This window comes from Nerophis ophidion, linkage group LG28, assembly GCF_033978795.1.
Source record: "Nerophis ophidion isolate RoL-2023_Sa linkage group LG28, RoL_Noph_v1.0, whole genome shotgun sequence".
NCBI lineage: Eukaryota > Metazoa > Chordata > Actinopteri > Syngnathiformes > Syngnathidae > Nerophis > Nerophis ophidion.
The window spans coordinates 20,618,606-20,635,905 of record NC_084638.1 but is presented as its reverse complement, the minus strand read 5'-3'; the positions used below and the strand labels follow the sequence as shown (position 1 = coordinate 20,635,905).

The following is a 17,300-nucleotide window of genomic DNA, read 5'->3' as shown; positions in this document are numbered from 1 at the left end:
CATTATGATTTGTACATTTTCAGAATGTGTTTGTTTTATTTTTGAACAGACACAACCATCTGCAGTTGTCTTTATTTTTAAGTTATTTTGCCGTGATTTTACCAGTCCGGCCCACTTAGGAGTACATTTTTATCCATGTGGCCCCACCAAAAATTAGTTTGACACCCCTGGCCTAGATCTTCCTACGTAAAGCACACACGAGAAAAAAATCAAACTATGAAACGGAATAGATCCCTAAAGATTTGTTGAGTAATATCAAAGGATTATACTTCGGTCGCGTTCCCAGACATGTGGAACCATCTTTAGTTCCAGACGTCATTATACACCACAAAGGATATGAAAGTTTAAAAAAGGCATGGATGGCTACAATTTATTTGTGTGTGGCTGGGTCAAGTAGAATAATATCAAGACTCTCGCGTATAAATCATGCATGGTTTTTGTTCGGGTAAGGTTGGATTTTATCATTCTACTTTGCGTCTTGCGAATACACACAAGGACTAGGACCCGACATCTGCCACCTGTGACTGCATATCCATTCAACTGACTAACTATTATTCAATCATCACCATATTTGATTTTTGTCATGTTTTTGGTTAATAAAAGTCCATACACATAAAATACTTCCAGTAAGATGTGTAATAAGAGCTATAAATGAGTTAGATGTTTTAGTTTTTATGCATGTATTTTATTAGGCCAACCTCACATAACGTGGATGGTTGGCATAAGAGCTGCAAAGTAAAATACAGTAACGCCTCATTTGTATTCTATGTTCTGCAGACGTCCAGCAGGTGTCAGCGGGGAGTCATGAAGAGATTCCCTCCGGGCAGCAGGAGTGGCACACCAGTGTGGGACAGAAGGAGCTACAGGCCCCCTCCCACATTAAAGAGGAGCAGCTTCATGATGAAGATGAAGCTCAGTCCTTACAGCTTCGACATAGTCAAAGTGAGGAGAACAGAGGGGCGGAGCTTGTAAGTCAACACATCACAGAAGCTGATGGAGAGCATTGTGAAGATATAAAGTCAGAACCAGACAGCATCTTTGCTCCACTGTCAGACATGGACCACATGATGTCAGACTCTTCTGATCACAGTGACCACATCCAAAAACATTTGGAGAGTAAAAATGACTCTAAAGGTGATACGAGACATCACACTAACAACAAACACTTTGACTGCTCTGAATGTGGAAAACCATTTAGAAGGAAGAGTCATTTTACAGAACACGTGAGAATACATACTGGAGAGAAACCTTTTACTTGCTCTGTTTGTGAGAAGAGTTTCTCCACAAAGTTTATCATGACCAGACACATGAGAACACACACTGTAGAGAAACCTTTTGCTTGCTCTGTTTGTAAGAAGAGTTTCTCTAGAAAGCTTGACATGACCACACACATTAAAATACATACTGGAGAGAAATGTTTTACTTGCTCTGTTTGTAAGAAGAGTTTCTCCACAAAGCAACACATGACCAAACACATGAGAACACACACTGGAGAGAAACCGTTTAGTTGCACTGTGTGTGATAAAAGGTTCAGGTTTAGGAATCAGGTCAGTAAACACAAGTGTGTAACAGTCATGGAAGCTGCAGGGATTTAAAAACACTTAAACAGTGATTGTGCTAAATGTACTTAAAAAAAAAAGCATGTTTAATATGAATGTATATTTGATGTTGTTTGTAATGCTTCTCATCTTCTAGTGTTATATGTTGTCCTGGAATTACTTTTTAAGTTGTGTGCATTTATTGAATATCATATATGTAGCTACTATTTTATTTTTTTCTCTTCTTTGAAAAGAGGACATCTTATTATTTAAATTTGTTTTTTTCCGTCTCTTTTAAAATCAGACATTTTTTCAATTGCATTTTATTGATGTTATTATCCAATTATTAGTATGAATGAATAAAATTGTTAACAAATTGCGGACTCTGGTAGATTAGCAGCATTGTTACATCATGGATGTTAACTACTGCAAAACATCAACAAAGAAGAAAAAGGCTGAACTTTGGAGCCATCTTGAGTGGAGTTGGTTGTTTTTATTGCTGCATTTGTACTTATTTCACCTCACATCTTCACTTTTAATCCTAAAGTCTTCCTCAAATATATTGTTGTTGGCTTCTAAGATTCATGTTTATGATGTGTGTGTAGTCTGTGGAAAGGGTTGTTGTCACTTGTGGATCCATGTGTTCACTTGCACAGATACATCTTCATCATCATCATCATCATCAGACGTAACCGGTCCACTACTGGACGAAACCTTAGCTTTAATGTTCTAATATAAGTGTGACTTCATTATTTCTTGATAATCAGACTAAAAATACAGATTTAAGCACTGTATTAGAGTGCCTCTTGTAATAGTATAACTCGCCACACTGAGAAGTGGGGGCGATTGTGAGCTAGCAGATACATGTTGCTATCCTGTTTTGTCAGCGAGGAAGACAGCATTTGTGTTTACTTTTTTGTCGGATCCAAGTTTTATTGCTCCACTGAATAAATGCATCACTATGGCTGCCAATATATATATATATCTATGTTTCCATCCTCACCTATGGTCATGAGCTTTGGGTTACGACCGAAAGGACAAGATCATGGGTACAAGCGGCCCAAATTAGTGGCGGGGCTCTCCCTCAGAGATAGGGTGAGAACCTTTGTCATCCGGGAGGAGCTCAATGTAAAGCCGCTGCGGTGTTTTGGACACGTCCTACCGGTAGAAGGCCACGGGGAAGACCCGGGACACATTGGGTAGACTATGTCTCCAAACTAGCCTGGGAACACCTCGCGATCCACCAGGAAGAGCTGGACGAAGTGGCTGGGGAGAGGAAAGTCTGGGCTTCCCTGCTTGGGCTGCTTCCCCCGTGACCCGACCTTGGATAAGCGGAAGAAGATGGATGGATGGATGGATGGATGGATGGATGGATGGATGGATTCTGCTTTCATGGATAAATGTTTGCCTTTTAGACATTGTTTTAACATTATCTGAATTTCTTACAGACTGTTCCTTGGGACCGAATACATTGAAAACCTTTCAGAGTCACTGCTCATTCTGGCATGTGTATAAGTGGCATTATGATCAGTAATGTAAATGCATGTGCTGTCAGTCATGTTATGTTACTGATACATGCTAGTGGATTATACTTTTATAGTATTACGTGGCTCTAAAAAGCTGAAAGAGGTCTTATTAGTTTGAGTGCACATGTGTGTTACTGTGTGCGTTGTTTGAGTGCTAATATTAAAATTGTTATTAAAAATACTTGGTATTGCGTCTAACTTTTTTCTATGCTATTAAATGTTTTCATTTAGTATCACCAGGGCCCGAGTGAAAAAGCTAAGGGTACATCCCGAGTTATTATTGAATGTATATTCTACAACAACATGACTGCAAATTATTAGTTGCAAGCATGAACATCCTAACTAATTCTTAAGCATTTTTATTTAATATAATTAGTCATTGTAAAACATTTTTTTAAAGTATGTATACGTTCTGTTAAACCACTAATGTTAGCATAAGAAAGTTGGTGATAATCTAGTTATATTTTTTTGTAAAAAAAAAAAAAGAAGTTACTTTAAGCTTGCTGTCGTTCTGATTTGCTAGACTACCTCTGTAACAAAACCTAGGAATATTTTCTGTGGATTATCCATGTTCTTCTTTAGTTACATTATTCTGTTCCATGAATCTTCTTTCATTTGCTTACCGGATTGTTTACTTTCAGTTGACAAGGGTACTCTACTCACTTCAAATATACCAAATGTCATTTTCTTGATAACAATCAAATATAAAGTTGGTAAAGATGTGAGAGGAACAAGTAAACAAACCTGTTCTGTGTAACACAACTTGATGTTTCTTGAAAACAGCGTCCAGTAGTCGATTGTTCTCATTTTTTGTTTTAGAAAGTCCCGCCTAGTATTCTGCTGTCATTTTTTCTAACACTACAAATATTTTTTCAACGGCAGCAGTTAGTCGCTGATCCACCAACGCTCTCAGCATTTGTAATGTAGACATTTTCACACAATCCCAACACTTTACTCTCACACTTGACCTCTACTTGAGGATGTGTTGATAACTTCACACTTCTGTTAGCACCTAACAATTTAAGATGACTACAGAGCTAAGCTAACAAACAAACGAGACAATTTTATCCTTGAATAAATAATTAAATATGTATTTTATATGACATTAATATTTATATATATATATATATATATGGCACTTAATAGCAGTATAATTAGTAAAATATAGTATTTGACACATTTCATTTTGTAATACTTGGTAGGTAAAAATAAAGAAAATATATGATACAATATGAAATCTATGCATCCATTTTCTACCAAGCATCCCTCTCAGTGTTGCAGCTATCCCAGCTGCACTCGGGTGGAACGCCTTTCACCCACTCAGGACACTTTAGTGTTGCCAATCAACTAGCAGGCACATGTCTGTGGCGGTGGGAAGAAGCCGGAGCACCCGGAGAGAAACAGTAGAATATAATATATGTTAATAATATAATATATAGTTCAACTACGTGAACTCACATATTTAACTGTAATGTACTTCTGCTAATCTATTAACCCTTCAACTCTGGGCCAGTGTCCAGTCCGGATGGATGAGCGAGGATGCGTCCAAGGAGACCGAGGTGTCCAATACCTGCTCATTCAGCCAAGACACTCTGAAGCTTGTCCGTCCCTGCGCTCAGCGCCAGCTCCACAGTCCTGTCTCTTCATCCGCATCTCCTGCAGTCCCTCCAAATGGACTCTGGTGTGGCAGAGACCCAGCATCTGGTCTCCGGTAAGCAGATCCAGAAAATCACAAAAAAGCACCGCAGAAGTCACGAAAGTGCTACCCCTTGTCACACAGTCCTGAAGGGTCCCCGAACAAAACGCAAAAAACCCCACATGAAAACAAGAGGGAAACAGCAGGAACAGAAACTGATGACACAAGAGCACAGAGTTCCTGTCACCAGCAGCCACTACAGCGGCGCCATCTTAATGAAATACTTGTATGTTTTAGTAATGTATTTATAAAAAATAATATCTTACCTCGGATTAAAAAGGAACAAGAATATGAAAAGGAATAAGGTGTAGCGCCACAATTTCAACCACTTCTACGCTTCTGTCATTGTAATGAATGACGCACGGGGGCGCCCCTAACTCCCATCCCATAATTTATTTTTTAAATGTTGATATTTTTAAACGAAGCACTTACTGTAACCTGAAAATTTTTGAATTCTGAAACAAGTAACTTATTATAAAACAATAAAAAAATACGTGGCGCAGTGGGGAAAGTGGCCGTGCGCAACCCGAGCGTCCCTGGTTCAATTCCCATCTAGTACCAACCTCGTCACGTCCGTTGTGTCCTGAGCAAGACACTTCACCCTTGCTCCTGATGTGTGCTGGTTGGCGCCTTGCATGGCAGCTCCCTCCATCAGTGTGTGAATGTGTGTGTGAATTGGTAAATGTGGAAGTAGTGTCAAAGTGCTTTGAGTACCTTGACGGTAGAAAAGCGCTATACAAGTACAACCCATTTATCATTTATTTTATTTATTTATTTTTTTTCCATTTAAGGCTTCTGAACACATCTTTCATGTTTCAGTACAGATCTGTGCGGTTTCATAATAGATACTGTATTTTTTTTATAAAGTTTGTTTTGTATGTAATGGTTTATTATGACATTGTTATTGAAATACAGATGACGCAGAAGAAGTGACGTCTGGTACGCGCATGCGTGGACCGATCAGGTGACAAAGCAAGATGGCGTCTGACGGAGAAGTCCCAAACGCGGGCATTATATTTCTGTATTCTTACATATATGTTGTTTAATAGAATACACACGGTTAATAATAGTTTGTAGCCGGATACATTAGTCTGAGCGCACTTTGACACTTCTCCTGTTTGCTAGCTTCACTTAAGGTAGCTTGCAGCTAGTTTAGCTGGCTAGTTAGCTTAGCTTGTTAGCTGCTAACAAAGAGACGCGGAAGTTATTTAAACATCGCTAAGTAGGGAACTAATGTGAGTGTAAAGTGTTGTGATTGTGTGAAAATGTGTGAAAGAACGATGGCAAAGTATGAGGAGGAACTTTGTCCAACAAAAGAGGAGAAGGAGCGACAACGTCAACTACTGGATGTTTATTATAAGAAACATCATCAAGTTGTGTTACACAGAACAGGTTTGTTTACTTCTTACTCTCACATCTTTACTAACTTTATACTTGATTATTAACTCTATTCTTAAATATATTGTGTATAAGAAGTTTGGTTGTCTTGTAAGGATGATGTACATACTGTCGTGGTCAAAAGTCTACATACACTTGGAAAGAACATAATGTCATGGCTGTCTTGAGTTTCCAATAATTTCTACAACTCTTTTTTTGTGATAGAGTGATTGGAGCACATACTTCTTGGTCACAAAAAACATTCATGAAGTATGCTTCTTTTATGAATTTATTATGGGTCTACTGAAAATGTGACCAAATATGCTGGGTCAAAAGTATAAATACGGCAATGTATGGTATATATACAGCAATTTTAGTGTATATACTTCAATGTTAGTATATATACAGCAATGATGGTGGGCACAGTGTTTCTAGTATATAAGGGCCTCACATAAACCTCACCTCCAAACATATTGCGGGGTATTGTGGCCAAACAGCTCAATTTTTGTTTCATCTGACATCACATGGACAAAGAAAAGACCTTCTGGAGTAAAGTTATGTGGTCAGATGAATCCAAAATTTAGCTGTTTGGCTTCAATACCCAGCGATATGTTTGGAGGAGAAGAGTTGAAGCCTTTAATCCCAGAAACACCATTCCAACCGTCAATCATGGTGGTGGTAGTATTATGCTCTGGGTCTGTTTTGCTGCCAATCGAACTGCTGCTTTAAATGTTACAATGAAAAATGAAGAGTGCCTCCAAATTTTTCAGGACAACATAAAACCATCAGCCCGGAGGTTGGGTTTTGGGCGCAGTTGGGTGTTCCAACAAGACAATGACCCTAAACATACGTCAAAAGTGGTAAAGGAATGGCTAGATCAGGCTAGAATTAAGGTTTTAGAATGGCGTTCCCAAAGTCCTGACTTAAATGTGTGGACAATGCTGACATGCTCTGTCTAAGCATGTCAGCATCCTCCTCCCATGTCAGCATCATCCTCCATCTTGTCATTGATGATTATAAGATGTTGATCCTCTTTGGTCCTACGTATCATTACCAAACTTTTTGTAAAACTTGACTCCATAGTCTGGGCGTACATTAAAAAGCTGTTGGAACCCTGCACTACTGGGAGATATAATGGCCAAATCATCAGCGTACATAAAGTGGTTGATTAGGGTGTTCCCCATGATGCATCCGGTTCTGCATTCTCCCACTGCCTTGACGGGTCATCCATATGCGGGCTAAATAGGCCTGGTGATAGAAGCCCACCCTGCCGTACCCCATTGCCAACTCTAAAGGGAAAGGATAAACTACTCCCCCATTTTACCTGCTTTGTCTGCCTGTCGTACCAATATGCCAGACAATACCCAGAACACCCCTATGCTTCAGATTGGTGAAGAGTTTGAGATGGTTGACTCTGTCAAATGCCTTAGATGCATCAATAAACCCTACGAACAATGTAGAACCCTGCGCTATGTATTTTTCTACTGCTTCTTTTAAAGCATAAATACACAAGTCAGTGCTGTACTTGCTCTGCAAATAAGATCCCCAACTCTGTATATTATCACACTTTCCAGTACTTTAGATAGCATGCTGGCTTGGGCGATAGGTTGATAATTGTCCATAGTCCCTTCCAGAGTTGGGTAGAGTTGCCAGAAATTGTACTCAAGTAAGAGTACTGTTCCTTTAGAGATTTATTACTCAAGTAAAAGTAAGGAGTAGTCACACAAATATTTACTTGAGTAAAGGTAAAAAGTGTGTTGTGAAAAAACTACTCAAGTACTGTGTAAATGATATTAAATAATAATACATTAAAATAAAAATAAATTAGGCAAATTGAGACACAATAACTTAACAGCACCATAGGCTCAGTAAGCATTGATTGATTGATTGATTGATTGAAACTTGTATTAGTAGATTGCACAGTACAGTGCATATTCCGTACAATTGACCACTAAATGGTAACACCCCAAAAAGTTTTTTAACGTTAATTAATTACTTAATAAATGACCAGGTCGAGGTGATCTACCTCATATATACATATACATACACACACATCATATATATATATATGATGATTCCACCCCCATGCTTCACAGTAGGTATGGTGTTCTTGGAATGCAACTCAGTATTCTTCCTCCAAACACGACAAGTTGAGGTTATACCAAAATGGTTACATGGATGATACAGCAGAGGATTGGGAGAATGTCATGTGGTCAGATGAAACCAAAATAGAACTTTTTGGTATAAACTTAACTCGTCGTGTTTGGAGGAAGAAGAATACAGAGTTGCCTCCCAAGAACACTATACCTACTGTGAAGCATGGGGGTGGAAACATCATGCTTTGGGGCTGTTTTTCTGCTAAGTGGATAGGACGATCGATCCAAGTTAAGGAAAGAATGAATGGAGCCATGTATCGTGAGATTTTGAGCCAAAACCTCCTTCCATCAGTGAGAGCTTTGAATGGTTGACCAAATACTTATTTTCCACCATAATTTACAAATACATTATTTAAAATTTCTACAATGTGAATTCCTGGATTTTTTTTTCCATGATATTGAAGTAATGGTATTGACTATGTCATTAAAAGTTTGTGGTTAAGTTAAGAGATCAAGTTTAGGTGTCATAGACAGTGTACACAATAACATATTTACATACTTTACATCAGTGAGTGTAAAGTTAAGAATGCCTGAATCAATGCTGACGCGTACTTATAAAAAAGCTTTCCAATTCACCCCCATCAAATTTTCAAGTCTATTTTTGTACTCACTTTTGAATTAATTTTAGTGTCTGGGACAAAAGGAGATATTCCCCGCATTTTTATTGGTTGTTTTGCTAAGCACTTTTAACACAACACATGAAAGAACACAAATCATGACAACAGTGTCAGTCAAAAACAATTTACATTCTCTCTTTATCTTATTTACTTATTTACCCAACAGATGTTCAGCAGCCCCCCCACATTAAAGAAGAAGATGAGGATCCACAGCCCCCCCACATTGAAGAGGAGGAAGTTTGGATCACTCAGGAGGGAGAGTGTCTTCTAGGGCAGGAGGAGGCTGATCTCAGCAAGTTTCCACTGACTTTTGTCTCTGTGAAGACTGAAGAGCATGAAGACAAACCACCTGAGTCCTCACAGCTTCATCACAGTCTAAGTAAGCACAACATTCACATATCATTTTATTCTCAGGGCATTCAATCCATCACAACTGGACTCTTCACTTTGTCTTAGAAGACCTTTGTCCTCTCCTCCAAGTAGGCTTCATCAGTTCATGCTCATAGACTTAAAGTCTTAAATCTAATCATTTGAATTTAGAGGGGAACTGCCCTTTTTTGGGGAATTTTTCTATCGTTCACAATTTTTATAAAAGACATGACGATGGATATATATATATTTTTCTGGACTAAATACGTTTTTGCCCCACTGTATATATATATAAATATATATACAGTGGGGCAAAAACGTATTTAGTCAGCCACCGATTGTGCAAGTTCTCCCACTTAAAATGATGACAGAGGTCTGTAATTTTCATCATAGGTACACTTCAACTGTGAAAGACAGAATGTGAAAAAAAATCCAGGAATTCACATTGTAGCAATTTTTAAAAATTTATTTGTAAATTATGCTGGAAAAAAAGTATTTGGTCACTTCAAACAAGGAAGATCTCTGGCTCTCACAGACCTGTAACGTCTTCTTTAAGAAGCTCTTCTGTTCTCCACTCGTTACCTGTATTAATGGAACCTGTTTGTCCACAGCCTCAAACAGTCGGACTCCAAACTCCACTATGGCCAAGACCAAAGAGCTGTCGAAGGACACCAGGAAAAGAATTGTAGACCTGCACCAGACTGGGAAGAGTGAATCTACAATAGGCAAGCAGCTTGGTGTGAAAAAATCAACTGTGGGAGCAATTATCAGAAAATGGAAGACATATAAGACCACTGATAATCTCCCTCGATCTGGGGCTCCACGCAAGATCTCATCCTGTGGGGTCAAAGTGATCATGAAAACGGTGGGCAAAAATCCCAGAACCATACGGGGGGACCTGGTGAATGACCTGCAGAGAGCTGCGACCAAGGTAACATCAGTAACACACTATGCCGACAGGGAATCTATTCCTGCAGTGCCAGACGTGTCCCCCTGCTTAAGTCAGTGCATGTCCAGGCCCGTCTGACGTTTGCCAGAGAGCACATGGATGATACAGCAGAGAATTGGGAGAATGTCATGTGGTCAGATGAAACCAAAATAGAACTTTTTGGTATAAACATTCCTCCCGATTGTAGCTGAGATAGGCACCAGCGCCCCCCACAACCCCAAAGGGAATAAGCGGTAGAAAATGGATTGATGGATGGTATAAACTCAACTCGTCGTGTTTGGAGGAAGAAGAATACTGATTTGCATCCCAAGAACACCACATCTACTGTGAAGCATGGGGGTCGAAACATCATGCTTTGGGGCTGTTTTTCTGCTAAGGGGACAGGACCACTGATCCTTGTTAATGAAAGAATGATTGGGGCCATGTATCGTGAGATTTTTAGCCAAAACCTCCTTCCATCAGTAAGAGCTTTGAAGATGAAACTTGGCTGGGTCTTCCAGCGTGACAATGATCCCAAACACACCGCCCGGGCAACGAAGGAGTGGCTCCGTAAGAAGCATTTGAAAGTCCTGGTGTGGCCTAGCCAGTCTCCAGACCTCAACCCCATAGAAAATCTGTGGAGGGAGTTGAAAGTCTGTGTTGCTCAGCGACAGCCCCAAAACATCACTGCTCTCGAGAAGATTTGCATCGAGGAATGTGCCAAAATACCAACTACTGTGTGTGCAAACCTGGGAAAGACCTATAGTAATTGAGACATTTGTGATTTGGGGCTATATAAATAAACATTGATTGATTGATTGATTGAATTGTTTGACCTCTGTTATTGCCAACAAAGGTTATATTACAAAGTATTGAGTTGAATTTTTGTTATTGACCAAATACTTTCCACCATAATTTACAAATAAATTATTTAAATTCCTACAATGTGAATTCCTGGATTTTTTTTTCACATTCTGTCTCTCACAGTTGAAGTGTACCTTTGATGAAAATTACAGACCTCTCTCATCATTTTAAGGGGGAGAACCTGCACAATCGGTGGCTGACTAAATACTTTTTTGCCCCAGTGTATATATATATATATATATATATACATACAAACCCTGTTTCCATAATGAGTCAGGAAATTGTGTTAGAGGTAAATAAAAACAGAATACAATGATTTGCAAATCCTTTTCAACCCATATTCAATTGAATGCACTACAAAGACAAGATATTTGATGTTTAAACTCATACACTTTATTTTTTTTGCAAATAATTAAATTACGATTCAATGGCTACAACACGTGCCAAAGTAGTTGGGAAAGGGCATGTTCACCACTGTGTTACATCACCTTTTCTTTTAACAACACTCAATAAACGTTTGGGAACTGAGGAAACTAATTGTTAAAGCTTTAAAAGTGGAATTCTTTCCCATTCTTGTTTTATGTAGAGCTTCAGTCGTTCAACAGTCCGGGGTCTCTGCTGTCGTATTTTACGCTTTATAATGCGCCACACTTTTTCGATGGGAGACAGGTCTGGACTGCAGGCGGGCCCGGAAAGTACCCGCACTCTTTTTTTTACGAAGCCACACTGTTGTAACACGTGGTGAATGTGGCTTGGCATTGTCTTGCTGAAATAAGCAGGGGCATCCATGAAAAAGATGGCGCTTAGATGGCAGCATATGTTGCTCCAAAACCTGTATGTTCCTTTTAGCATTAATGGTGCCTTCACAGATGTGTTAGTTACCCATGCCTTGGGCACTAATGCACCCCCATACCATCACAGATGCTGGCTTTTGAACTTTGTGTCGATAACAGTCTGGATGGTTCGCTTCCCCTTTGGTCCGGATGACACAATGTCGAATATTTCCAAAAACAATTTGAAATGTGGACTCGTCAGACCACAGAACACTTTTCCACTTTGCATCAGTCCATCTTAGATGAATTCGGGCCCAGAGAACCCGGCAGCGTTTCTGGATGTTGTTGATAAATGGCTTTCGCTTTGCATAGTATATTTTTAACTTGCACTTACAGATGTAGCGACGAACTGTATTTAGTGACAGTGATTTTCTGAAGTGTTCCTGAGCCCATGTGGTGATATCCTTTAGAGATTGATGTTGGTTTTTGATATAGTGCCGTCCGAGGGATCGAAGGTCAAGGTCATTCAATGTTGGTTTCTGACCATGCCGCTTACATGAAGTGATTTCTCCAGATTCTCTGAACCTTTTGATGATATTATGGAGCGTAGATGTTGAAATCCCTGAATTTCTTGCAATTGCACTTTGAGAAACGTTGTTCTTAAACTGTTTGACTATTTGCTCACGCAGTTGTGGACAAAGGGGTGTACCTCGCCCCATCCTTTCTTGTGAAAGACTGAGCATTTTTTGGAAGCTGTTTTTATACCCAATCAGGGCACCCACCTGTTCCCAATTAGCCTGCACACTTGTGGGATGTTCCAAATAAGTGTTTGATGAGCATTCCTCAACTTTATCAGTATTTATTGCCACCTTTCCCAACTTCTTTGTCACGTAGTGCTGGCATCAAATTCTACAGTTAAGGATTATTTGCAAAAAAATAATGTTTATCAGTTTGAACATCAAATAAGTTGTCTTTGTAGCATATTCAACTGAATATGGGTTGGAAATGATTTGCAAATAATTGTATTCCGTTTATATTTACATTTAACACAATTTCCCAACTCATATGGAAACGGGATTTTGTATAATTTTTAATATAATAAATATTTATATATTCTACAAATATTTATGTATACTATAGATAAATATATGTATTCATCCATATATAATTAAACATATATAAATATATATATTCATTCATATAAATTATCCATCCATTTTCTACCGCTTATTCCCTTTGGGGTCGCGGGGGGCGCTGGTGCCTATCTCAGCTACAATGATAAAGTCTATACATATGCATGATTGCAAATATTTACATAAATGTATACATTTATACATAAATACACTATATACATATACATGCATATATATATACACATTATATATACATACAAAGATATATACATGTATACACGTATGTGTGTACATACATGTGTGTATGTATATATATATATATATACACAGTATATATATATATATATATATATATATACATACATATATATATATATACATATATATATACATATATATACATACATATATATATATATATATATATATACATACATATATATATACATATATACATACATATATATATATATATATATATATATATATATATATACATATATATATACATGTATATATATATATGTGTGTGTGTGTATATATATAACTTGCAACAGGTCTAGTAAACACGTACGACAGGCTAACCGCACCACTAGTTATGCGAATATAGTAATACACGTTGGCTCCAATGACGTTAGGATGAGACAATCAAAGATTACAAAGAGAAACATAGCCAGGGCTTGTAATCTCGCCAGAAAGATGTCCAGGCATCGAGTAATTGTCTCTGGCCCCCTGCCTGGGAGAGGCAATGATGAGAGATATAGCAGATTAGTCTCTCTTAAGAAGTGGCTGGATAGCTTCTGTAGACAACAGGGATTTACGTTTATTGATAATTGGCCCTCTTTCTGGGGCAAACCTGGCTTGCTGAGGAGAGACGGCCTTCACCCTAACCAGGAAAGCGCTATCCTCTTGTCTCGGAACATAGATTTCGCATTGAGCCACATTTGACTAACTGCACTAGAGCAAGCCCGGTCACAGGCAATTACAGAGCCTGCTAGCCTGGGTATGGAGTCAGTTAAGTTAGAACTAGCCAGCGCCAGGCTGGATGATCCCTGTACACATAGCAATTTTCGTAGAATAATACACAACTCACAAAATGTTTTTTCTGCTATGTCTATGACTACGTCAGAGTTAGACATGCGTTCTACTGAGGTGGCAAATTATGATGCGTTCAGTTTATCGCAGCGCCAAGTAGACAATCTGAAAATTCCCGTCATATCAATTCCTAGATATGGTCGTAATTATTTTAAGTACACTGCGCATAATAAACGCAACATTATTAATATTGCTACTACGGATAATTTTTATCAACAACTCCTTAAAACAGCCCACTACCTATAATATGGGCTTTCTAAACATCAGATCTTTGTCTCCCAAAACGTTATTAGTTAATGAGGTCATTAGAGACAACAACCTTAACGTCATCGGTCTTAGCGAAACCTGGCTTAAACCAGACGACTTTTTTGCGATAAATGAGGCATCCCCTCCTAACTATAGGAATGCGCATATTGCCCGTCACCTTAAAAGGGGAGGGGGGGTTGCACTAATATACAACAAAAACTTTAACTTTAGTCCTAACTTAAATAATAAATATAAATCGTTTGAGGTGCTTTCTATGAAGTCTGCCACACCTCTGCCTCTGTGCCTGGCAGTTATCTACCGCCCCCCAGGGCCCTATCCGGACTTTATTAGTGAATTCTCAGAGTTTGTTGCTGATCTAGTGACGCACGCCGATAATATAATTATAATGGGGGACTTTAATATCCATAATATCCATATGAATACCCCATTGGACCCACCGTGCGTGGCGCTCCAGACTATAATTGATAGCTGTGGTCTTACACAAATAATAAATGAACCGACGCATCGCAGCGGTAATACGATAGACCTAGTGCTTGTCAGAGGTATCACCGTTTCCAAAGTTATGATACTCCCGTATACTAAAGTAATGTCCGATCATTACCTTATAAAATTCAGACTCACGTTCGGCAAGATAATAATAATAATAACTGCTATAGCAGCCGCAACATTAATGCTGCCACAACGACGACTCTTGCTGACCTACTGCCCTCGGTAATGGCACCGTTCCCAAAGTATGTGGGCTCTATTGATAACCTCACTAACAACTTTAACAACGCCCTGCGCGAAACCATTGATAGTATAGCACCGCTGAAGTTAAAAAAGGCTCCAAAAAGGCGTACGCCATGGTTTACTGAAGAAACTAGAGCTCAGAAATTATTATGTAGAAAGCTGGAACGCAAATGGCGCACGACTAAACTTGAGGTGCACCATCAAGCATGGAGAGATGGTTTAATAACTTATAAACGCATGCTTACCTTAGCTAAAACAAATTATTACTCAAATCTCATCCGCATTAATAAAAATGATCCAAAATTTTTGTTTAGTACAGTAGCATCGCTAACCCAACAAGGGACTCCTTCCAGTAGCTCCACCCATTCGGCAGATGACTTTATGAAGTTCTTTAATAAGAAAATTGAACTTATTAGAAAGGAGATTAAAGACAATGCGTCCCAGCTACAACTGGGTTATAGTAACACAGATACGATTGTATATACGGCGGATACTGCAAATATCCAAAATAGTTTCTCTCGTTTTGATGAAATAACATTAGAAGGATTGTTACAACGTGTAAATGGAATAAAACAAACAACATGTTTACTTGACCCACTTCCTGGGAAACTTATCAAGGAGCTTTTTGTATTATTAGGTCCATCAGTGCTAAATATTATAAACTTATCACTTTCCTCGGGCACTGTTCCCCTAGCATTCAAAAAAGTGGTTATTCATCCTCCCCTTAAAAGACCTAAGCTCGATCCTGACCTCATGGTAAACTACCGACCGGTGTCTCACCTTCCCTTTATTTCGAAAATCCTCGAAAAAATTGTTGCAGAGCAGCTAAATGAACACTTAGCGTCTAACAATCTATGTGAAACCTTTTAATCCGGTTTCAGAGCAAATCACTCGACTGAGACAGCCCTCGCAAAATTGACTAATGATCTATTGCTAACGATGGACTCTGATGCGTCATCTATGTTGCTGCTCCTCGATCTTAGCGCTGCTTTCGATACCGTCGATCATAATATTTTATTAGAGCGTATCAAAACACGAATTGGTATGTCAGACTCAGCCCTGTCTTGGTTTAACTCTTATCTTACTGATAGGATGCAGTGTGTCTCCCATAACAGTGTGACCTCGGACTATGTTAAGGTAACGTGTGGAGTTCCCCAGGGTTCGGTCCTTGGCCCTGTACTCTTCAGCATCTACATGCTGCCGCTGGGTGACGTCATACGCAAATACGGTATTAGCTTTCACTGTTATGCTGATGACACCCAACTCTACATGCCCCTAAAGCTGACCAACACGCAGGACTGTAGTCAGTTGGAAGCGTGTCTTAATGAAATTAAACAATGGATGTCCGCTAACTTTTTGCAACTTAATGCCAAAAAAACGGAAATGCTGATTATCGGTCCTGCTAGACACCGACCTTTATTTAATAATACAACTCTAACATTTGACAACCAAATAATAAAACAAGGTGACTCCGTAAAAAATCTGGGTATTATCTTCGACCCAACTCTCTCCTTTGAGTCACACATTAAAAGCGTTACTAAAACGGCCTTCTTTCATCTCCGTAATATCGCTAAAATTCTCTCCATTTTGTCCACTAAAGACGCCGAGATCATTATCCATGCGTTTGTTACGTCTCGTCTCGATTACTGTAACGTTTAATTTTCGGGTCTCCCCATGTCTAGCATTAAAAGATTACAGTTGGTACAAAATGCGGCTGCTAGACTTTTGACAAGAACAAGAAAGTTTGATCATATTACGCCTGTACTGGCTCACCTGCACTGGCTTCCTGTGCACTTAAGATGTGACTTTAAGGTTTTACTACTTACGTATAAAATACTACACGGTCTACCGCCAGCCTATCTTGCCGATTGTATTGTACCATATGTCCCGGCAAGAAATCTGCGTTCAAAAGACTCCGGCTTATTAGTGATTCCTAGAGCCCAAAAAAAGTCTGCGGGCTATAGAGCGTTTTCCGATCGGGCTCCAGTACTCTGGAATGCCCTCCCGGTAACAGTTCGAGATGCTACCTCAGTAGAAGCATTTAAGTCTCACCTTAAAACTCATCTGTATACTCTAGCCTTTAAATAGACCTCCTTTTTAGACCAGTTGATCTGCCGCTTCTTTTCTTTCTCCTATGTCCCCCCCTCCCTTGTGGAGGGGTCCGGTCCGATGACCATGGATGAAGTACTGGCTGTCCAGAGTCGAGACCCAGGATGGACCGCTCGTCGGGAC

General features: G+C 39.1%; 2 protein-coding genes across 3 annotated transcripts in view; both read left to right on the top strand.

Moving 5' to 3' along the window:
• The window catches only part of LOC133545406 (gastrula zinc finger protein XlCGF28.1-like), an 85,088-nt gene extending 82,894 nt beyond the window's left edge, over nucleotides 1–2,194 (top strand). The window contains exon 2 of one of the 2 annotated variants that reach the window (XM_061890960.1): nucleotides 778–2,194. In XM_061890960.1, coding sequence (XP_061746944.1) covers nucleotides 778–1,595 — 818 coding nt within the window. In that variant the 3' untranslated portion in view covers nucleotides 1,596–2,194. The remainder of the gene's footprint in view (nucleotides 1–777) is intronic. The other variant, XM_061890959.1, reaches the window with a different exon arrangement.
• Nucleotides 2,195–5,709: 3,515 nt separating this feature from the next.
• LOC133545498 (uncharacterized) lies at nucleotides 5,710–11,152 on the top strand. Its single transcript, XM_061891156.1, has 3 exons — nucleotides 5,710–6,152; nucleotides 9,077–9,289; nucleotides 9,891–11,152. The coding sequence occupies exons 1-3, from the start codon at nucleotides 6,026–6,028 to the stop codon at nucleotides 10,304–10,306; spliced, it is 756 nt and encodes a 251-aa protein (XP_061747140.1). The 5' UTR covers nucleotides 5,710–6,025; the 3' UTR covers nucleotides 10,307–11,152.
• The last annotated feature ends 6,148 nt before the right edge of the window (nucleotides 11,153–17,300 follow it).